Source organism: Elephas maximus, chromosome 3, assembly GCF_024166365.1.
Source record: "Elephas maximus indicus isolate mEleMax1 chromosome 3, mEleMax1 primary haplotype, whole genome shotgun sequence".
Classification (NCBI taxonomy): domain Eukaryota; kingdom Metazoa; phylum Chordata; class Mammalia; order Proboscidea; family Elephantidae; genus Elephas; species Elephas maximus.
The window spans coordinates 160056794-160079917 of NC_064821.1; the positions used below are offsets into that span (position 1 = coordinate 160056794).

General features: G+C 43.6%; 1 protein-coding gene across 1 annotated transcript; it reads right to left on the reverse strand.

Annotated features, from left to right (window-relative positions):
• Positions 1-5906: 5906 nt before the first annotated feature.
• HAO2 (hydroxyacid oxidase 2) lies at positions 5907-21339 on the reverse strand. The gene is made up of 7 exons (XM_049879957.1): positions 21209-21339; positions 19001-19152; positions 16246-16529; positions 14611-14820; positions 9787-9945; positions 9371-9440; positions 5907-5962 (listed from the first exon to the last, which is right to left on the reverse strand). The coding sequence occupies exons 1-7, from the start codon at positions 21337-21339 to the stop codon at positions 5907-5909; spliced, it is 1062 nt and encodes a 353-aa protein (XP_049735914.1).
• Positions 21340-23124: the final 1785 nt, after the last annotated feature.

Sequence of the window (23124 nt, forward strand, 5' to 3'; positions counted from 1 at the left end):
ACTTTGGAAATCGATCTGGCATTTCCTTAAAAAACTAGAAATAGAACTATGACCCAGAAATCCCACTCCTCGGAATATATCCTAGAGAAATAAGAGCCTTTACAGGAACAGATATATGCACACCCATGTTTATTGGAGCACTGTTTACAATAGCAAAAACTGGAAGCAACCAAGGTGTCCATCAAGGGACGAATGGATAAATAAATTATGGTATATTCATACAATGGAATACTATGCATCGATAAAGAACAATGATGAATCTGTGAAACATTTCATAACATGGAGGAACCTGGAAGGCATTATGCTGAGTGAAATTAGTCAGATGCAAAAGGACATATATTGTGTAAGAGCACTATTATAAGATCTTGAGAAATAGTTTAAACTGAGAAGAACACATTCTTTAGTGGTTACAAGAAGGGGAGGGAGAGAGGGTGGGAGAGGGCTATTTACTGATTAGATAATAGATAAGAACTACTTTAGGTGAAGGGAAGGACAATACTCAATACAGGGGAGGTCAGCACAACTGGACTGGACTAAAAGCAAAGAAGTTTCCTGAATAAACTGAATACTTCGAAGGTCAGTGGGGCAAGGGCGGGGGTTTGGGGACTATGGCTTCAGGGGACATCTAAGTCAATCGGCAAAATAAATTCTATTAAGAAAACATTCTGCATCCCACTTTGAAGTGTGGCGTCTGGGGTCTTAAATGCTAGCAAGCGGCCATCAAAGATGCATCAATTGGTCTCAACCCACCTGGATCAAAGGAGAATGAAGAATACCAAGGTCACAAGGTAATTATGGGCCCAAGAGACAGAAAGGGACACATGAACTAGAGACTACATCATCCTGAGATCAGAAGAACTAGATGGTGCCCGGCCATGACCGATGACTGTCCTGACAGGGAACACAACAGAGAACCCCTGAGGGAGCAGAAAAACAGTGGGATACAGACCCCAAATTCTCATAAAAAGAGCAGACTTAATGGTTTGACTAAGACTAGAAGAATCCCAGTGGTCATGATCCCCAAACCTTCTTTTGGCCCAGGACAGGAACCATTTCCGAAGCCAACTCAGCAGACATGGATTGGACTGGGCAATGGGTTGGAGAGAGATGCTGATGAGGAGTGGGCTACTTGCATCAGATGGACACTTGAGACTATGTTGGCATCTCCTGTCTGGAGAGGAGATGGGAGGGTAGAGGGGGTTAGAAAAGGGCAAAATGGCCACGAAAGGAGAGACTGGAAGGAGGGAGCGGGCTGACTCATTAGGGGGAGAGTAAGTGGGAGTATGCAGTAAGGTGTATATAAGTTTATATGTGAGAGACTGACTTCATTTGTAAACTTTCACTTAAAGCACAATAAAAATTATTTAAAAAAAAAAAAGGAAAGAAAAAAAAATCCTATGGAGCACAATTCTACTCTGACACACGTTGGGTAGCCATAAGTCAGAATCAACTCAAAGGCAACAAGTTTGGTTTTGGTTTTCTTCTATAATTAATAAGTAATTTGTAGGGAGATATCTATGCAGGATCCAGCCTGCCAGCAGCTTCCCCTTCCCCGTCCTCCTGACCCCAGTGGCAACCTTTCCCTACCACCCTTTGCCTGGAGTTGGAGCTGGCTCACAGTCTATCCGCTTGTGTCCAGAACAATACAGTAACGCCTCTGGTTGGGTGAGTTCCGAGGCTGGCCGCTTCCTGACAGGACACGACTGGTCAGCCTCTGACGTTGGCCGCCTGGCCTGCATTTTCCTCAGCTGGGGTTGTGTGTGTGTATGTGTGTGTGTTATGGGAGCGGAGGCGGTGTGTCTGCTCTCTGCTGCCTCTCTGCAGCGCAGGGATACGGCAATGACCTGGGAAGTCGGCTGGAGCTGCTCATTCCCTTTGAGTGTCCACTGGTGTTTAAGAGTCCAGGCAGGCCGGGGCATTCCCCAGCCCACTCAGTGCTGGAGAAGAAACATACTTGCCGTCTGGAATAGCTGAGCCGGTGTCTGTGTGGGTCCCAGCTGCACAATGATAACTCAGCTCTGAGAAGTGTATGTGTGTGTGTGAGTGTGCGCACACATGTCTGTGTGCACATGATCAGTGGCTGTGCTCACACACGTATGATGCTCCCCCAATATGCGGTAAACTTTCTGTGTCTGCTTGTCGGGATTAGGGAATCCTAACATATTGAAGGAAAGAAGGGGGGAAAAAATAGAAAGATGGTTTTGCAGTACGTCTTAGAATGATTTGGCAACTAATGCTTTTAAGAGCATGTATATTTTTTTTTTATATATCCTGCCTTCATCAAACTTGCAACAACTAATTTTAGAATCCACTTTTTTTTATGATTGTATAACTCCATAATTCTTTTGATATTTATTAGTTGGTCTTTAACTGTAAAGAAGAGCTTTCCATTCTCATTCATTCATATCAGTACAGACTCATGGCTCTTAGTTTATTCAATAGATTATAATTCATTATTATCACTGGTGTAATTACAACACCTGAGAAAGTAGTGGATATTTTGTAGAATCGTGATCTTTGAAAAGAGGCTCAGGAGGCTATTAGATGTCATTGTTGATGGGCTGATAAAAGGAAAATGAAAATTGCCCACTGTCATGGATTGAATTGTGTCCCCCCAAATATGTGTCAACTTGGCTAGGTCATCAGTCCCAGCACTGTGTGATTTTCCACCATTTTGTCATCCAATGTGATTCTCCCATGTATTGTAAATCCTACCTCTATGATGTTAATGTGGTGGGACTAGTGGAAGTTATATTAATGAGGCAGGACTTAATCTACAGGACTAGGTTGTGTTTTAAATCAATCTCTTTCAAGAAAAGAGAGAAGCAAGCCAAGAGACACAGGGACCTCCTACCACCAAGAAACAAGAGCCAGGAGAATAGTGTGTCCTTTGGGCCCAGGGTCCTTGTGCTAAGAAGCTCCTAGACCAAGGGAAGATTGATGACAAGGACCTTCCCCCAGAGCCAATACAGAGAGAAAGCCTTCCCCTGGAGCTGGCACCCTGAATTCAGACTTCTGAACTGTGAGAGAATAAATTTCTCTTTGTTAAAGGCATTCATTTATGGTATTTCTGATGTAGCAGCACTAGATGGCTAAGACAACCATGATCTTTGCATCAGACCCAAACTTTTTATTTAGGCCCCTCATTGGCTACTGCATTAGGGAGCCAATAGTCAGCTTGAGGCCAGGAAGTTTCTAATTTGTCACTATCAGTGGTGGCATATATCCAAACATTTGGGTAAAGCAAATGGCTAAAGCGGTAGGAATTATTACCAGGAGGGCTGCTGCTGGATTACTTACTCTTTCAGTGTTTTCCATGCTATCTGACCAGGCCCTTTTTACTTGGGATAAGCTGGGCAAAAATGGAACTATACTGTGATATGGGTCCAGCCCAGGAGACTTCTACATCTATTGGCTCAGGTAGTGACCCTTTTGGGTGGGTTCTGTCCTTCTGTGAATTCTTTAGTCCTCCAGAGGTGATGACGTAGTTTAATTCTGCTTTGCCTTTTTGATGAATTCATTTATCAGCTATTCAAAGCCTTCTATGCTTCAGACGATGGTTTTAGGCTCTGGGAATATAGTGGTGAGAAAGATTGATTAAGGTCCCTGTGCAGATGCAGTTGGACAATGAACATGTATACAAAGAATAAGTTAATTGCAGATTGAAGTAAGTCTAGGAGGAAAAAAAACACAGGGTGATGTGTTGAGACAGCTAAAGTAGAGCCTATTCTAGATAAGGTGGTCAGGGAAACGTCACCTCATTTAAAGGAAAAAGTGACATTTAAGCTGAGCTCTAAATGTTAAGAAAGAGCCAAACTTGGGAAGAGGATGGTGAGGGTATTTTAGTAGAGGGAACAGTAAGTATGAAGGTCCAGAGGCAAGAAAGAGGCTTGCTTATTTAGGTAATGGAAAGGAGGACAATATGGCTGGGGTATAGTGGGAAAAAGGGAGAGTGATAGGAAATGGGTTGGAAGGGTCAGCGAGAACCAGATCACGCAGCGCTGTGTAGAACTGGTGATCACTTTAGAGTTTGTACTAAAACCAATGGGAAACCATAGAAAAGTCTTAAACAAGTAGGACGTAAGATTTGATCTTTTAAAAAGCTCTTTCTGGCATGAAGAATGCAACGTAACAAGAGGCAAGAGGGAACACAGGGAAACCAGTTCTGAGACTGTTTACTTATGACATTGATTTTCACCCAACAATTTCAACATGTACAATTAATTGGCATTAATTATGTTCTTCAGGTTGTACAACCTCAAGTGTAACCGTTCTCACTGTTCTTTCTGAGATTATTCCAGCACTGTTAACATAAACCCAATGCCCCCTAAGCCAAAATTCCTCCTTTTCCCCTCCTCCTGCCCCTGGAAACCACAAATAATTTTTGGTTTCTACTCTGGTGGTGCAGTGGTTAAGAACTCAGCTGCTAGTTGACAGGTCGGTGGTTCAAACCCACCAGCCACTTCGCAGGAGAAAAGTGTGGCAGTCTGCTTCTGTAATTACAGCCTTGGAAATCCTATTGGGCAGTTCTACTCTGTCATATAGGGTTGCTATAAGTTGGAATCAACTCGATGGCAATGGGTTTGTATATATTTGCTTATTTTATATAGTGAGATCATGTAGTATCTGCCTTTATTTCACTCAGCATGTTTTCAAGGTTCATCCATGTAGTAAAATGGTTCAGGACTCTTTTCACTTTATGGCTGAGTATTCCATTTTGCACGTATACTACATTTTGTTTACCCATTCATTTGTTAATAGATATTTCAGTTGTTTCCACATTTTGGCTGTTGTGAACCTGACTTTCTTGATGTCTTCAACTATCAACTCTTATTCAGCTGGTTGCCCCTGCCCTCCAAATTGATTCTTGCTGACAACTGGTTTAGGGAGGGTATCTTTGGCAGGGCATCTGTGCACTTTTCCATTCATTCCTCTTTTCATCTGTTTATCCATCTACGCATCCGTCCATCTGTCCACCCATCCATCCACTTATCCATCCATCCGTTCCCACAAAATTCATTGAGATGCTACTATATGCCATTATATGCCAACAGTGCCAAACATAGGTTTTTCTTTTCTTTCTTTCTTTCTTTCTTTTTTTTTAACCTGAATCCATGCACAGTCTATTTGTGGAGTGAGACATGCAAATAAGTAAATATACCAGACCAGATTCCAACTCATAGTGACCCTATAGGACAGAGTAGAACTGCCTCATAGGGTTTCCAAGGAGCGGCTGGTAGGTTCCAACTGCTGATCTTTTGGTTAGCAGCTTAACCACTGTGCCACCAGGGCCATGAGTAAATATAGCACATCATAATAAGGATTATAATAGTGGAATGTGCAAAGTGCAATAGGAAGCACAGAGCAAGTAGCCAAGGTAGGTGAGGTGACATTTGAACAGGGTCTTGAAAGATAAATAGGAATTTGTCAAGCAGTCACAATAACAGCTACTATTGCTTGAAATCTACTCCATACTAACAATTGATCTCTGCACTTTACATACATCATCTCGATCTCTTCCTCAGCCTAGCAAGCTAGGTAGTATAATTCCCATTTTACAGTTGAAGGCACAGAAACACAGAGACATTGAAAAATGTACTCAAGTCACACAGCTTGTCAACAGCAGTCCTGACTGTCAAACACATGTCCGGATGGCTTCAAAGCCCATGCCCTCAACTCTATTATTTCCTGTGAGGAGGATTTCCAGCCAGAGAACAACATATCAAAGCTAGTGAGTCCCAGAAGGGCAGGCACATTTGAGGAAGATGGGGGGCTGGAGGAGTGAGGGCGAAGAGGAGGAGCTGTTGGGTAGGTTGGGGCCCCTTGAGGGTGGCATTGAACACCGTATTTGATTTTGTCTTCTTCCTGTGGGCAACCTCCGCAGTCTGGTCATTAGCTTTCTTTCTTTACAACCTGGGGAACTGGACCAGGTCCTGATTGATCTCGGCAACTGACCGGCAGCCTAAAGAACAAAGCAGTAAAGAAAGTTCATTTCTCTAAATACCAGTAATCCACTACATCAAGATTTGGGGTGATCCAACAAGAACAAGCCTGACTCAAACTCTGTGCTCCCCCTGATAGATTAATTGCACAGAATGAATCAGGTAATCCTGATTGCACTGAGAATTCTTTCACAAGCCTGTGCCATGTCCAGGAAAACCAGTGGTCAGTTGCTCAAAGTGTCCTATATTTTGTCAGTGGGAGCCCCTTCAGGGTGGATCTTAGGACCTTTGGACATGCTCCCAACATTTTTCAAGTACTTTCTTACTTTCTGGGACAAGAAGTTATTCATGGACCATCTTGTGCTTTCCCTGTTCTAGCCCTGGAGTCAGCCATTTACCCGAGGACTGTTGTTTGCTTTTAGTGGAGAGTGGGTGCAGATGCTTATTGACACTGGTGTGTCGTTGCTTTTAATCCAGGCACACTCAGAGGACAATGCTAAGGGGCACCACACACACACATATAGTGGGGATTCAAAGCATGCCAACCTACTCAACGGGCACAGAGGATGACAGCTGACAATCTTTGGTTACATTTTTAATAAAAGTGATATTTAGACTACGTAAAAATATCTCAATAGTACATTCAAAAAGGAGCCCTGCTGCTAACCGAAAGGTCGGAGTTTCAAATCCACCAGCCATTCTGCAGAAGAAAAGACCTGGTGATCTGCTTTCATAAAGAGTTCAGCTTTGGAAACCCTATGGGGCAGTTCTACTCTGTCTTATAGGGTCGCCAAGAGTCGGAATCGATTTGACGGCACACAACAACAATAGTTGCATCAAAGTATTATGCTTCCAATTTGGGATAATTTGAAGTACTCTTCACATATAAGGAAATCCTGGTGGTGTAGTGGTTAAGTGGTATGGCTGCTAACCAAAAGGTTGGCAGTTCAAACCTACCAGGCGCTCCTTGACAACTCTACGGGGCAGTTCTCCTGTATCCTAGAGGGTCACTACGAGTTGGAATTGACTTGACACCACAGGTTTGTTTGTTTAGTTTTGGTTTCTTCACATATAAACACCAAGTTATATTTGTGTACTTATCCTACTTGTTGGAGCCCTGGTGGTGCAGGGGCAAAGTGGTTAAAAGCTCAGCTGTTAACCAAAAGGTCAGCAGTTTGAATCCATCACCTGCTCCTTGGAAACACTGTGGGGCAGTTCTACTCTGTCCTGCAGGGTTGCTATGAATCGAAATCACTCGATGGGACAGTATTTGGAATGCAAGATGTTAATAATAGGAGAAACTTTTTACCTGGGGATATGGGAACTCTCTGTACTTTCTGCACAATTTTTCTGTAAACCTAAAACTGCTATGAGAAATAAAGTATTAATTTTTTTAAAGGCTTAAAAATATTTTTTAAACAATCAGGGATAAAATTGTCCATAACCCTGTGTTTTTCTTTCTTTTACCCTGTCCCCTTTTAAAATGGGTGCTTTCCACTATCTCAGAAAAAGATTTATTTAGCTGTCATTTGCACCTCAGTGGTTGGTAAGTGTAAGCTGTTGGTGGAATAAAAAAGCTTTGTTTTTATGAACTCCCTCCACAGGCATCTGTTAAAAGAAGGTCAGACATCATTTCAGGATGGGAGAAAATATTTGGGGGAGCACGAGAAGTCTTCTTAGCCTCCTGGAACCCACAAAAGCCCATAGGTCTTCTTATCCCTCCCCCAACTGACTGGGAGAAAATACACCAATGTGGTATCTGTTCACACTTGTGTCATCCTTTCCTCCGTAAGAGGGACTCAATGACCCAATGACCTTGGGTCATTTGTTGTTTTATCTTCATAGGCTTTGGCTAGTAAGGAGAACTGGTGGTGCAACGGTTAAGTGCTCAGCAGCTAACCGAAAAGTTTCTGGTGCCTGGTATGAACCCACCAGTGGCTCCGAAGGAGAAAGACCTGGTGATCTGCTCCCATAAAGATTACAGCCAAGGAAGCCCTGTGGGCACAGTTCTACTCTGTCACATGGGGTCACTATGAGTAAGAATTGACAACATCCAACAACCGTTGTTGGTCTTGAACTTGAACGCCATGATCCATTGCCACTGCTTCTGTTCATCTTCTCGGTAGAAATGAGTCTGGCGCTGGCATTAACGCTGGCCTAAGTGTTCTAGCTTGTACTGCTCAAGAGCAAAAGTTTGAGTCTGCTGCTTCAATGGATAATGTGCAACTTGGCCACTGAGTATGAGATACTTTTCTAAACATCAGATCAAAACCAGGCTTGAGAAGACCTGAACATGTTGTACTGTGCCTGCCATAGGGCAGATACTCAGTAACATTTGTGAAACTAAGTTGATGGAATGGAAGTGATCTTGATTCCAAGAATTGAGGAGGAAATGGAGGTCTTATTGGGAGTTCACCTTGCCTGCCCCCTCACACTGCACTGAATTACCATTGCAATCACCAGCAGAGTTTCTCGAAGACAGAGCTATTGGCTATTTGACATTTGGGGTGGGAGAATTCTTCACTAGGAGACTGTTCCAAGCATTTTATAACATTTAGCATCGCTGGCCTCTGGGTACTAAGTACCTTTAGTACCTGCCCCATAGCCATGTGACAATTATAAATCATAACAAAACAAAACCAAAACCCAAATGCTCTTGGACAGGGAGGTACTATCACTGGTTAAGATCCACTATTTTACGGGATCCCTGGGATCCCAGCCTTTGCTAAAAACTTAGAAGATTTCATGAATACTACTTTACAATTTCATTTTGGGGCTGAAATCTACATGCTTGTAACTTTGAGACATTAGTGTTTGTCCTGCTGTCTGGGTTACACAGGACAATACTCCATCGGCCATGGTGTGCCTTCCTTTTCTCCAATTTCTATCTTCCCAGTTCTCCTCCCTTCCTCTTTCACACAATTTTTGACTCTTCACAGTGTATGCATATTTCTTAAGACACCCAGAACCACAGCCACCATGCCTGGTGTGATCTGAGTGAGGCAGAGTAACACGAGACTCTTTCTTTCCTCCTGTAATCTGAAATCACAGTTGCTTTCACAGCAGGTGTATCACATTTTAAGCGTGCATAATCCTTTTCTGGGGTATTTCTTCCATGTTCTCTTTTCTGGACAGCTACAGTAGGCTGTTAACTGAAAGGTTGCCAGCTCGAACCCACCCAGTGACACAGCGGAAGAAAGGCCTGGTGATCTGGTTTTGTAAAAAGATTACAGTCAAGAAAACCTGACAGCTCAGTTCTACCCTGTAAGACGTGGGGTCACCATGATTCAGAGTTGACTTGACAGCAATGGTTTGGTTTGTTTTTTGGAACCAGGCCGAGAAGGGGTTAACTAGAGCTTAGGGACAACCACTCCAGTTGTTCAGACCTCCCACTTTAAGCTCCAAATCAAGGGGGGTACACAACTTACCTGTAAGCGTCATGGAGGTGCGCAACTCCTTCTTCAAGATGTTCAAAACTTCCTGAACACCATGTTCACCCTGCTCCAGAGACAGAGAGAGGGACAGACAGAGGAAGAGTCATGAAGGAACATTGTGACCATCTGCCAAATCTGAATTCTGGATGTAACCCAAGCTTTGGTGGGGAACATCTGTGGAAAGTTAGAACTCTGTTGTGAACAAAGGAGAGCAAAGAGAAAAATACATGGGGTAGGAGCTATTGAAAGTCTGAAGGGGCAACCGGAAGATGCGAGTGAGGTGTAACTAGCATCCAGGAATCTGGGGCACCTGGAAAAACTGCTAAGTTTGAAGATGAATCCACAGGAAAACATGGACATGAATGAGAAGGTCTGTATTCTCCAGCTGACTTTAGCTTTGCCATTCTTACCTTGCAGGCAAGACCCCACAGGATGGGTCTGCCAACAAAAACGCACTTTGCTCCAAGTGCTAGGGCCTTCAGTACATCGTTGCCAGTTCGAATGCCACCGTCCAGGTACACTTCAAGCTTCCCTTGCACGGCAGTCACAACCTCTGTTAAGGCATCAATCTGAAAAAGAAATGCACTCGTGGCTCTGGGATTCCCACGTGACTCTGAGAGGCTCGAGGAATGGAAGTGCCCTCACAACATGGCGTAGGAGCAGGAAGCCCAGGCTGGGGCCGCGCCCTTCACAAGTCCTTGCCCTCTTTGGTGTCCACCTAAAGTAACTGCAGCTCCCTTCTGAAGGCCCAGGGGGGTTCTGCAGGCCCTCCCTCCTGCAATTTCCTGCGTTCACTGGAGTCCAGCTTCTCTCCGACTCACTTCTTTGTCTACAGGTTGGGAGGATGGCGTGGTTCTTCTTTATATTCTGAAGGGGACATTTTCTACTTATCATATTCACTTTAACATTCACCTTTTCCAGTAAATTTTGACTTTTAATTTTCTTCCACTCTGTTTCTAGAAATGTTCTCTATTGCCCAGGCACTGCCTCTTTTGGCAAAACAAGTATAGTCCACCATGGTTTCTGCCAATCCTTCCTGGCTGCCGCCTGTCTTGTGTAACTGGGCTGCACATTTTTTTGTGTGTGTGTGTCTTTAAATTGCACATTTTTTTTAGGAATTGAATTTCACCAAGTTGTCCCTGACTCCCTCCTGGCTTATCAGAGAAATGGGATAGAATGTAGCAACAAGATCTTAAAAGGAAGGTTCAAGTTTTTTGAAGGCAAAACCAAACAAGCTTATCACTTTGGCCTGGTTTCTCTTATCTTGTGCCTCTTCTCTGATCTCTTCAATTCCAGACACTGGAGCGCTTAATCACTGCACCACCAGGGCTCCTTCTGCTGCTGAAGGAACCCAGATGCTGCCTGAATGAGATTTTTGGCTGAGGCCGAACAGGATAAGGAATCGGGGAGAAAAGAACTTTATACTTTAATTTACGAGTGGAGAAGGAGTTGAGAGTTTTTGACTTACTTGGAATAATTGGAAGGAATTCGTATCTAAATAAGAGGTAGTTTTATATTTCCCGGAAACCCTGGTGGCGTAGTGGTTAAATGCTACAGCTGCTAACCAAGAGGTCTGCAGTTCGAATCCGCCAGGCACTCCCTGGAAACTCTATGGGGCAGTTCTACTCTGTCCTATAGGGTCGCTAGGAGTCGGAATCGACTCGACGGCAGTGGGTTTGGTTGGTTTTGGTTTTATTCTCCCAGCATGGTATTACTTAAGCTATTTCTATGATGTTGTGAAAAAGAAATAAATGTATTTGTACAGGCTCTTCTAGTGAGCCGTATTGGACAATAGAGCTGACATTAATCTGAAATGAGAAGTAGAAGAGGGAGTGAATTTTCAGCCTAGGGTCTAATGTGGCTTTAGAGTTAATTTTTGATAGGTCAGAACAGGAAATTCATTAGCTCCTTCTAGGAACTGCAGCTAACTTATCCTCCCCCCTGGTTCCAGGAGGAAGTCCAAGGAGAGTGTTAGATATGGAGCCTCACAGAGCTGGGAACTTTATTCAAAAAGTCACTCCCATCACAGGGCTGGAATAAAAATAAAAAATTAGGGCTGGAATAGGGTGAGGCAAATGAGGCACTTGCCTTGGGCACAAAAGTTTTTTTTAATTATTCTTCAGATGAAGGTTTACACAGCAAATTATTTTCTCATTAAATAATTAATACACACATTGTTTTGTGACATTGGTTGCCAACCCCATGACATCAACACTCTCCCTTCTCAACCTTGGGTTCCCTATTACCAGCTTTACTGTCCCCTCCTGCCTTCTTGTCCTTGTCCCTGGGCTGGTGTGCTCCTGTAGTCTCATTTTGTTTTATGGGCCTGTGTAATCTTTGGCTGAAGGGTGAAGCTCAGGAGTGACTTTATTACTGAGTTAAAAGGGTATCCAGGGGCCAAACTCTGGGGGTTTCTCTATTCTCTGTCAGATCAGTAGGTCTGGTCTTTTTTATGTGTGTATGTGTGAGTCACAGTTTTGTTCTACATTTTGCTCCGGCTCTGTCTGGGTGCCTGTATTGTGATCTCTGTCAGAGCTGTCAGTAGTGGTAGCCGGGCACCGTCTATTTGTGCTGAACTCAGTCTGTTAGAAGCTGTGGTAGTTGTGGTCCATTAGTCCTAATCTTTCCCTCGTACCTTTGGTTTTCTTCATTCTCCATTGCTCCAGATGGGGTTGGGTACAAAATTTAAAGGAGTACCAAAAAACTCTGTAATCAAGGCAAATATTTTAATGCAATATTAAAAAAAAAAAAAAATCAAATTGGGAAAATTTGGCCTGTGAGCTGGTACCCTGTTTTTACAAATAAAGTTTTATTGGAAACAGGGCCAAGATTAAGGTGACGTGAGGCAGGGTTATGTAAGTACAGGGTTGGAGCCCATCTTTATTTCAAATGCAAATATTTTGTTCAACATGGATATTTTGCATAAACTTTGCTTTTTAAAATAGTGCATTAAAAATTACTGATCCTGATTACTGAGGTTTTTGGCATCTCCTTAAGTCTTGTTTTTAAGTCTTGAGCCTGAGGCAAAGTGCCTCACTGCCTCACACTAGGCCTCTCCCAGTCCCTGGATGACCTTGGGTTGGGTTATTTGCTCAGATAACTTGAGAGAACAGCATGTTGATCAGCCGTAATGGAGTAAGAGAAAGTCCTCTCTCTCTGGCCCCTTCTTTAGAGTGTATGAAAGAGACGTTCTGCTAACACTCATTCTCTGTTGAGGAAGTGAGGGGGAGAATTTGTCTGCTTCTTTTTCACTCATTCCTCAGTGCTCTCCAAGGGAACGTGACTGGCTAAATTGATTAACGACAGCCTGACACTACTTGTATAATGTTTTTATTTGCTCTATTTCAAAAGCCAATATTTTACCCTATTTGCTGCGTGTGTGGGTAGGCTCGTCTTTGCTTTCTGTTCCCTTCTAGAAGCACAGTGGGGATGGCCCAGGGCCTGCCATGCTCTTTTGTCCTCTCTGTTCTGCCTGTTACTGGGTGTGCGAGAGGCGGGCTTGTGGGTGTCCTTGCAGGGGCTGGTGGGAAAGCTCAGTGTGTGCTCTGCAGATCCACTTTCTCTTAAGGTCATAAGGTCAAGAGTTGGGATGGGGAGGTGAGAAGGCCAGCCATGCCCTCCAATCCAGCCCTTATCAGAGAGACACAAGAAGGCACGCCCATTGCTCTCCAGGCAAGCTTGTGATTCCTATCTATGCCTGTTTTCTATCAGTCAGAGCCTGGTGGAGAGGAGGAGGTGAGTGATTGCACCTCAAACCTCCAAGCATCACAAGCCTTGGAGTGTATAAACCATCAGACATAGCATTTATACCTCCTGGAATTTGCCAAAATGAAACACTTAAGACTATGCAAATGATTTAGCTTTAAGAATAGTCACTGATGCATTGTTTAAAATAGTAGAAGATTGGAATCAATATCAAACCCAAACCAAACGCATTGCTGTTGAGTCAATTCTGACTCACAGCAACCCGATAGGACAGAGTAGATCTGCCCTATAGGGTTTCCAAGGTTATCAGTCTTTACGGAAGTAGACTGCTACATCTTTCTCCTGTGGAGTGGCTGGTGGGTTAGAACTGCCGACCTTCAGGTTAGCAGACGAACTCTTAACCACTGTATCACCAGGGCTTCTTGGAATCAACACAGGTGTTCAGTGATAGAAGATAGGTTAAATAAATTGACAGTTCACGCTCTGCAACCATTAAAAGTAACAGAAGCATATTGATTGAAATGCAAAGATGTTCTGAATATATTGCTGAATGAAAAGAAGAAAATTACAAAATATTCTGTATAGTTTTTTAAGCACAAAATGGCGTATTTACGTTTAAAAGTTGATAGCAACAATTACCAAAATATTAACATTAATGATAGTAATGAATTTAAAGGTGAATTTTATCTTTTTTTTTAATAGAATTATGTTTATTTTATAACTTATTTGTGGTGAACATGTTTTTTTTACATAATAAAAAATTTCATAAAAGTTCAGGGGAAAAGCCCCCACTTTTCTCTCTTAAAATGAGTCAAGGAGCCATAGAAAAACTTGTTGAAAAATATAATCTATATATCTCCATGAAAATAAGTCAGTAACTAATTCCCACTTAAAGATTGTTTCCCTGCCTCCTTCCTCCTCATTTTCTACTCTCAAACTCCATCTATAATGAACATAGATTCATAGGCTGTTGTAGATTTTAGCAAAGGACTCATTAGGGCATGTTTTAGTTGTATTGTGAAAGGCCAGTATTTATTAGCCTGAGGAAAGCACTGCTTCTTCCTAGAATGTGCTGTAAGAAAGAGAAAATATGAGAGTACAATCCATGCAGACAAGCAAGCTTCAAGCTGAGCACTTTTCCCAGAAGGCAGGACAACTCGGGGCTCTGAAACATTTCTTTTTATCAAATCTCACCTTAACTACTTATTAACTGTGGTTATTCAACTCGAGCAAGTTACCTAACATCTCTAAGCTCCAGTAACCCCATCTTTCAAACACGGATAAAAATACCCATCTTGCAGAATTGTCGTGAGAATTAGAGATGATAATAGTAAAGATTGTAAAAATAACCTGACCCATGCTAGGCTATTTTTTAAGATTTAAAAGCCCTTAAAATGCACAGCTATATACTAACACACGTGGCAAGGAAGAGGCGAATGTGTACCAAATTGCACAAAGTACCTTGCTTATGGATACACACACACACCCCCACACACTCTTTCTCACTCCTTGTAAGTCATCCTACGTACTGACGCAGCCACTTCGTCAAGCTGCCTCCCACCATGGTTGGAGACAATGATGCCGCGAACATTGTGCTTCACAGCTAGCTCTGCATCCTCTTTGGTCAAGATCCCTTTAAGGATGATGGGCAATTGTGTTATGCTCTGAAACCAGGAAAGATCATTCCAGCAGATGGACGGGTCAATAGCAGTCATCTGGAGATGAGGTATTGAATCTCTCTGTGGAAAATAGAAAGGGAGCCTGAGTCCTGAACTCCTTCAAAACTGCTTGACTCATTCCAAAGATGAGACACATTTGAAGAGCTGCCATGTATAAGCTTGAAAAGAGGAACAATAAAATCCCACAATACCTCTAGCTCCTTTTCCTAACAAAATATACATAAAGGAATTTCTACTTAAATCGTTTATCCATTAACCATTAGTCGTATCCTTGCTCAATAATTATTCTAGGTCCTGATGACACGAAGATGAATAAGACACAGTCCTTACTTTAAAAGACCTCAGAGTATAGTAGGTGAGACGGATAAGAAAAATGTGTGTAATTTGATGTCTTATGGTTAAAATAGGCATAGCATAATAAGAATTAAGGAATACTTCAATAATCCTAAATCAGATAAAAAAAAAAAAAACCTAAATCAGATATTACCCAACAATTACCCTTGGTACCCTAAGTACATAAACCCAAATGTACTTCTAGAATCAGAGATAAGGATTCCAGAGACCTTAAGGCCAGTTTGCAGTTAATGGGTAGAACTGTTGAGCCACTTGGCTGGGTATTGCAGCTGCCTATTGGCTGAAAACGCTTATATCACTCTTTCTGCTGTAGTCAGTGGAATTCAACGTTACTGTGGCTTTCTCTCTCCTCAGGACCCCTGGTGGCGCAGTGGTTAAAGCACTTGGCTGCTAACCAAAAAGTCGGTGGTTCAGACACACTGGCTGATCTGCAGGAGAAAGATGTGGCAGTCGGCTTCTGTAAAGATTTACAGTCTTAGAAACCCTTTGGGGGACAGTTCTACTCTGTCCAATGAGTTGCTGTCAGTTGGAAGCGACTCGACTTGGGTTTGGTTTAGTTTGGTTTCTGTCTCCTGGGCACTCTATCCCATTCATTGTAGGACTTAGTGAGGAAAGTGCTGTTTGGCATCTAGTTCAGAGATTGCAAACAGGTGTGATGGGGTACTGTGGCGCTTTCTGAATGAGTTCTAAATATGCAGAGATACTGACTCCTCAGCTCTCGGGGTGGGGCCTGGGCTGTGTGCATCCTCTCCAGATATTCCATTTGGCTAAGTGTGCCATCCAAAATGATCATTTTCTGAGTGTGCCATCAAGTAGTTTACTCTCCTATTCCCTGCAAAGATCCTTCCTATGTATTTCTGATTTCTTGGTCTCCAGTCTTGGACAGAACACTTCTGGGGCCAATTTGGGCAGCTCTGGGGGTGAGAATATTTCATCTTATATTTTGTTTGTCTGGAAGCTCTGAGGAGCAGGGATCACATGTGTTTTTTGAACTGCTCTATCCCCAGTGTCTAGCACAGAGCAGTTACTCAATAAATGCCTGTGGAAGGGAAGAAGGGAAGAAAGGAAGAGAGAGGGAAGGGAATTTGCCTCCTTTTAGTGCCTATCCATTGAATCTGGTAACTTTCCTACCTCTTTAGGGGATCGAAGATCCTTTAGTAGTAGGTTCATCTTCAAGTTCAATTTGTTTCGAATGTCATGTCGCCTGTTGCCAACTGTGGGTACATCCACAGTGATCACCAAAGCTTTGAAACCCAGGGATTCTGCCCTCTGAATCAGCTGTTTGTTTAGCTGCCGGTCTGGCTGCACATAGAGTTGGAACCATCGGAGGCCACTGGGGGCAGCAGTAACGATGTCTTCCAGGGTGCAGGAAGCATATGTACTAGTGATATAGCAGATGCCGGTGGCTTGGGCAGCTGCAAAGCAAAGGACACAACACAGGTTGGAAGGCAGGAGTGTTCTGGGACTGGGGTGGTGTCATGGATTGAATTGTGTCCCCCCAAATTATCTGTCGACTTGGCTAGGTCATGATTCCCTTTTATGATTGTCTACTATTTTATCCTCTGATGTGATTTCCTGATGTGTTGTAAATCCCATCACTATCATGTAATAAGATGGATTAAACAAAAAACAAACAAACAAACAAAAACCAAGCCCAGTGCCATCAAGTCGATTCCAACTCATAGCGACCCTATAGGACAGAGTAGAACTGCCCCGTAGAGTTTCCAAGTAGCACCTGGAGGATTTGAACTGCTGACCCTTTGGTTAGCAGCCGTAGCATTTAACCACTACGCCACCAGGGTTTCCAAGATGGATTAGTAGCAGTTATATTGATGAGGTCTGTAAGATTAGATAGTGTCTTAAGCTAGTCTCTTTTGAGATATAAAAGAGAGACGTGAACAGAAAGACATGGGGACCTCACACCACCAAGAAAGCTGTGTTGGGAGCAGAGCGCGTCCTTTGGACCTGAGATGCTCCCAGACCAAGGGAAGACTGATGACAAGGACCTTCCTCCAGAGCCGAAAGGGAAAGCCTTTCTTAGAGCCAGCGCCCTAAATTTGGACTTCTACCCTACTGGACTGTAAGAGAATAAACTTTTCTTTGTTAAAGCCATCCACCTGTGGTATTTCTGTTATAGCAGCACTAGATGACCAAGACAGATGGGAAGCCCTAGGATATCTGGGTCCTCCTGTGTATAACCTGCCTTAGGATACCCATACTCTAGAAGGAAATATTTCCAGCTAGAAATGTCATTTCATCCCCAGAACCATGTTGGGCATGTTGTGGACTTAAGGCAGGAAGTGGGCTTCTTGTGATCTCCTTAATGAAGCGGAAGGGATTTAGGGGGCAGAGCATTGAGCTTTGTAGTGGAAGAAACATGATATCTGAAGTTAGAGGAATGCTAGTGTTACCATTTTTTAGCTGTGTGGCCTTGAGTCTTAGGCCTTATCTGTAAAGTGGGAGAAATAATAACTTTTTTTTTTTTAATAGGGCTATTGGGAGATTATATAAGACACTAGATATGAGAACATTCTTTTACTTGAAAAATGATGTACTGTACAAAGTTAGTGATAATGAGGTTGATGATGATGGTGGTGATGATATCGACACTGATGCTGCTGCTGAATTACGTATTTCTCATTTTCTGCTTTAATCCTTTTCAGTGAAATGCTCCAACAGGTTAATGTCACTACCATTCTACAACCCATGCACAGGGAATTTGGCCTAATCAAAAAATAATATTTTCAATTTCCAACATCAACAGGATATACTCCATTATTTTGCCACCCTAGTATATCCTCCCCCCACGCCCACCCAATGAAGATTTAGTAAACTGCTCATGTTTCAAACTAGCCAGACTTGATTTCTAACCCCATCAAGATGGATGTCACTTTCAGCCCTAGAATCCTTGAATTCATTGCTTCCTGCGTCATAGACTCAAAAGAAAAGACCACAGAAAAGCCCTGGGAGCCTCGCAAAAAAATAAGGGTGAGGATTACAAAGGAAGTACAGGAATATTTTCAACTTTTTCTCTTATTTTATTTATTTTTGGTGATGATAGAGGTGGAGAGAATGGGAAACTAGTAGGAACGAGACACTTCTGTCAAACAAGAAGACAGGGTCAATCGAGGAAAAGGGAAATGGAACATTTGGTAAGAGTAGCTACCAGCGCCTCGGGTCAGGACCTAACGCCGTGATTTTCTCCTCATCCTAAATTCAGAGAATTGCTGTTCAGCCCCAGCCTCGGTCTGCGAAGGGCTAAAGAGAGGCCTCCCTTTGGGGCCACACTGAGCATCCCTTTCCACAGACAGCACGAGTGAGAGGGGTCAGTGCCTCACTCCTGAGGGGTGGTGTGGTGGGATTTAACACCCTCCTATTTTTTTTTTTTTTTTATCAGCAAGGAGCCCTGGTGGCACAGTGGCTAAGTGTCCAGCTGCTAACCACAAGGTCAGTGGTTAGAATCCACCAGCCACTCTGAGGGAAAAAGATGTGGCAGTCTGCTTCCATATTGATGAATCCTATGGCACAGTTGTTCTACTCTAGTTGTTCTATCCAGCCTTGAGAATCCTATGGCACAGTTGTTCTACTCTGTCCTGTAGGGTCACTATGAGTCAGAATTGACTTGATGATGATGCGCTTAGTTTTGGTTTTATTTATCAGCAGTATCTCTTCCGCTCTGACCACTCCTTATTATGGAAAATGGATGTTTTCTCAATCTTAGGGGAAATTTTATACAAACATAGCTTTAAGCATTCCCTTTCTTATCCTTCCCATTTTCAACCAGACTGCTGTCCCTAAGCCCCTTCTGTACAGAAATCTTGCTGTTGCCTGCCGCTACAATGTCTAGGCCTCTGGGAAGGGAGCCTCAAGCAGGGTTCGTCCATACCTCTGGCTGTGCTCATCTCTCCATCAGGCCAGGCGAGGCGGTGGAAACCCATGGGCGCAATGCAAATGGGGGCACTGATCTCCATCCCTTGGATTGTGGTCCTGGTGTCCACCTCTGACACATCTTTCAGAAACCGGGGGCGAAGGCGGATTCTGTGCTAGACAACAAAGAGGTTTTCTCTTGGTGAATTTAACTGTCAAGGACGGAGGTGCTGTTCGGGCCTGGGACACTTGATTTTTGTGCAGGCCTTAGCCAGAGGGGTCCCCAGAAACCCCTCATATAGCTAATAGCTGATTAAATCGCATAGATCCAGCTGGAAGCCCAACTCTCCAGGAAGCCTCCTCCAGCATCCTATTCCACATTAACCTGACTTCTCTGAACCCCTAGTGCACATATGGTCCCCCACCACCATGCCCTGCCTTGGTCTTATGGAGGTCTGTGTCCTTGAGCAGCGCTTCCCTGACAGGCTCTCAACACTTGTTGGAGTGGATTGATTCAACATAACAAGGTCTAGGAAGAAAAAGAATAGGCATAAAGTACTTCTGTTTTTTTTCCCTCTCAGGCGAGAAATGATTCTCAACAAAGTGAGAAAAGCCACTGAAAGAGGAAAAATTCCCAGATAATGATCATTTTTTTTTTTTGCTAAAAGTTAATTCATTTAAAGATCTGATTTAAAAACTGTGTTAGAAGAAGGTACGGGAACACACAAATGGCAAGTACAGTATATAAAACACACTTTTAAGACTAATGGGTATTTAGCCTCTGTGCCCCCAGATTTTTGTTTTTACATAAAATATTACTTATTTATACAAACTTAGAAAGATTTCCTGGGAATATGAATTATGCAAACTTTAGTAAGGTAGCCTCAGTTACTTCATCTGTGAAATGGGAGTAATAATACAAATTTCCTAATAGTTTTGCAAAGACAAAATGAGATAAAACATTTCAAGAGCCTAGTATGGTGCTGAAGGAGCCCTGGTGGCCCAGTGCTTAACAGAAAGATCAGTGGTTCCAACCCTCTAGCTGCTCTGCGGGAGAAAGATGTGGCAGTCTGCTTCCGTAAAGATTACAGCCTTGGAAATCCTATTGGGCAGTTCTATCCTGTCCTAAAGGTCGCTATGAGTCGAAATCGACTCTCCGGCAATGGGTTTGGGTTTGGGAGTATGGAGCTAATTAAGTATGAAAATACAGAATAAAGTGTTGATTTTGTATCCCATTTTTTCAATTTTCTCCTTACCTTTCTATCACAGGGGTCAGCAAACTTTTTCTTAAAGGGCCAACTAGTAAATATTTTAGGCTTTGTGGGACAGACAGTCTCCGTCAGGATTACTCAGCTCTGCCATTGTAGTGCAAAAGCAGCCATAGAAAATATGTCAATGAATGAGCATGGCTGTGTTCCAATAAAACTTTATTTATGGACACTGAAATGTAAATTTTATATAATTTTTACTTGTCATAAACTTTTATTCTTGTTTCTTTTCCAACCATTAAAAAAAAAAATTCTTAGTTTGTGAGCCATACATAAAGAGGCAGAAGGGGTCTGTGGGCTGTTGCTTGCCGAACCCTGCTCCTCTCCCTTGAATCAGCCTTATTTCATCCCAAAGACTCCTTGGGTCCCCATATTTCCCGAGTCCTCTCTCCTCCATACATTGTCTCTTCCAAGCTGTAAGCTGAGGAGCTCAGGAGATTGAGGTCTATCCAGCAGGCTTCTCCTCCCTACCCAGGTTACTGTGATCTCCAGGTCTCTCATCCAATCTCATCAAGTTGCAAAGTTTCTGGGATACTATGGTAGCTGTGCTAGTTCTACAGAAGCACTAAGATAAACCCCCTCTTCATCCATCCCCCCATCCTTGTTGTCGTTGTTGGGTGCCATTGAGTCAATTCCAACTCATCGCCATCCTATAGGACAGGGTAGAACAGCCACATAGGGCTTCCTAGGGTGAAACCTTTATGGGAGTAGGTCACCAGGTCTTTTCTTCTAGAGAGCTGCTGGTGGGTTTGAACCATTGAGCTTTCAGTTGTCAGCTGAGTGCTTTAACCATTGTCCAACCAGGGCTTCTTTTCCCCATCCTTCACCCCCCCCACCAAACAATCCCCATTATTAGATCTTGAGTACACTGTGTTCTTTGGGGGCAGAAACCAGCACTGGTAGGAGCTCTCAATCAGTGCATCTTGGCTTAACAATAGAAGGGACACATAAGACCAAACCTTTTAAATGCTGCGATGTTGTCGTCCCGTGTGAAGCCATCATCAGCTGCTCCATCAATAAAATCCCAAGTCGTCTTGGACAGATGCTCCCGTGCGCGTGCCTGAAAGTCTGCCAGACACACCAAGGGCATTTCTGTACCTTGAAAGGAAAAAAAAAAAAAAAGCCCAGCAAGTAGAGTTCATCCCCCTGTATTCTTTATATTAAAGGAGTTTCTCCCCAAGGCGTGATCCCCTGAGCCAGAAAGCAGGAAGTCATGCTCCACTCCTGCATTCTCTCACCCCTCAGTCCCAAACCCTGATTATTAGGTCTTCTAAATATCGACGGCACTGGGTCTGGGTAAATATCCCTTGGAAACCCTGGTGGTGTGGTGGTTAAGAGCTGCGGCTGCTAACCAAAGGGCTGGCAGTTTCAATCACTCAGGCTCTCCTTGGAAACGGTATGGGACAGTTCTACTCTGTCCTATAGGGTCGCTGTGAGTCGGAATCAACTTGATGGCTACGGGTTTTAAATATCCCTCACACCTGTCCTCTCCTCTCCACGCCTGCTGCCTCAGATCTAAGTGAGGCTCCACCACCTCTTGTAGGATTTTTGCAAAAAATTCTGATCCTTGTCCCCTAACCTCCAGATTCACTTTGCTTCTGGTTTCGCTCTGGCTGCTTGCGATCCTTCTAAAGTGCAAGCCTGATAGTGCCCCTTGTCTTTCAAAGTGCCTGCTTCATGGCATTTCCAACCCTCCAGGACCTGGCCCCACCTGTTCATAGTGGCCTTTCCCCACACTCTATTTAAGATGCTACTTTCGTTTCCTGAACCTGCCAAAGGACTGTTTCATGCCTCTGTGCCTTTTTTTGGAGGAAGTCCATCAGGGTGGAAAAACTGGGGTAAAACTGTTACAAATATCTGGGAGTTCCCAGGAACCACTGCATGTCTGAATTGCCTGGGGCTGTGGATGATGTAGGAGATGAAGCTGTCTTTTTGGGACTCTGCTAGGTCACTGAACATGTTGCTTAGTATCATTAGGAAGCGAAAAAATCATGCTGGGTGGTGAAAATGGTTAATGTACTCAGCAACTAACTGAAAGATTGGAGGTTCAAATCTACCCAGAGCTGCATCAGAAGAAAGGCTTGGCAATCTATTTCTGAAAAATCAGTCACTTGAAAACCGTGAGGAGCAAAGTTCTCCTCTGACACACATGGGATCACCATGAATTGGAATTGACTTGATGGCAACTGGTCTGGTCTGATCAGGAAAATATCACCACCTGCCACTTTAATAATTTTGCTAATTTTGAGACCAAGAAAATAACACATGTTGCCTTCATCCTGCCTCTCCCTATCCCCCTCAAACCTCAACCTGAACCTGTAAATGTGGAGCTTGGTGATGCTGATACAACCTCTCCTGAAAGAAGAAAGAGGGCAAGGTTTTGGAGCCACGAGGAAATTTCTCCAGTAGGAGCAAGGGCAGTGGAAATGGGAGCTGCAGGCATGCTCCAGGCGCTGGCTGTAGCCAGTCACAGAAGCAGAGCTCCTGCAGGAAAGGATTTCAGAAGGAAAGGCTGAGAAACCAGATGCTCCTAGCGCTAGGCATATCCCAGGCAGTTGGCAGTGGGGTGAAAATTAGTCAAAGACTGTGAGTAGAAATTGTCTGGCTTTTAGGCCATTGACTGAGGCGTGGGGATAAGCAGGAGCCCCAGGAAATGGGGCTTCACACACAAATGTGATATGTCCCCTAGTAAACTAGGGGGCCAAGGACGCCAGATGAAATGTGAGTGCTGGGGATCTTGGTGGGGGTGGGGCAGGACTGGTCTGAGGGTAGCTGGGGCCAATCCAGAACCTAGTCAAGCCCAGCAGAGGAGCAGCCCAAAATATCCACCTAGAGGCCTAGGCATCCTTGGGTGGAGCAAATGGTTAACCTGCTC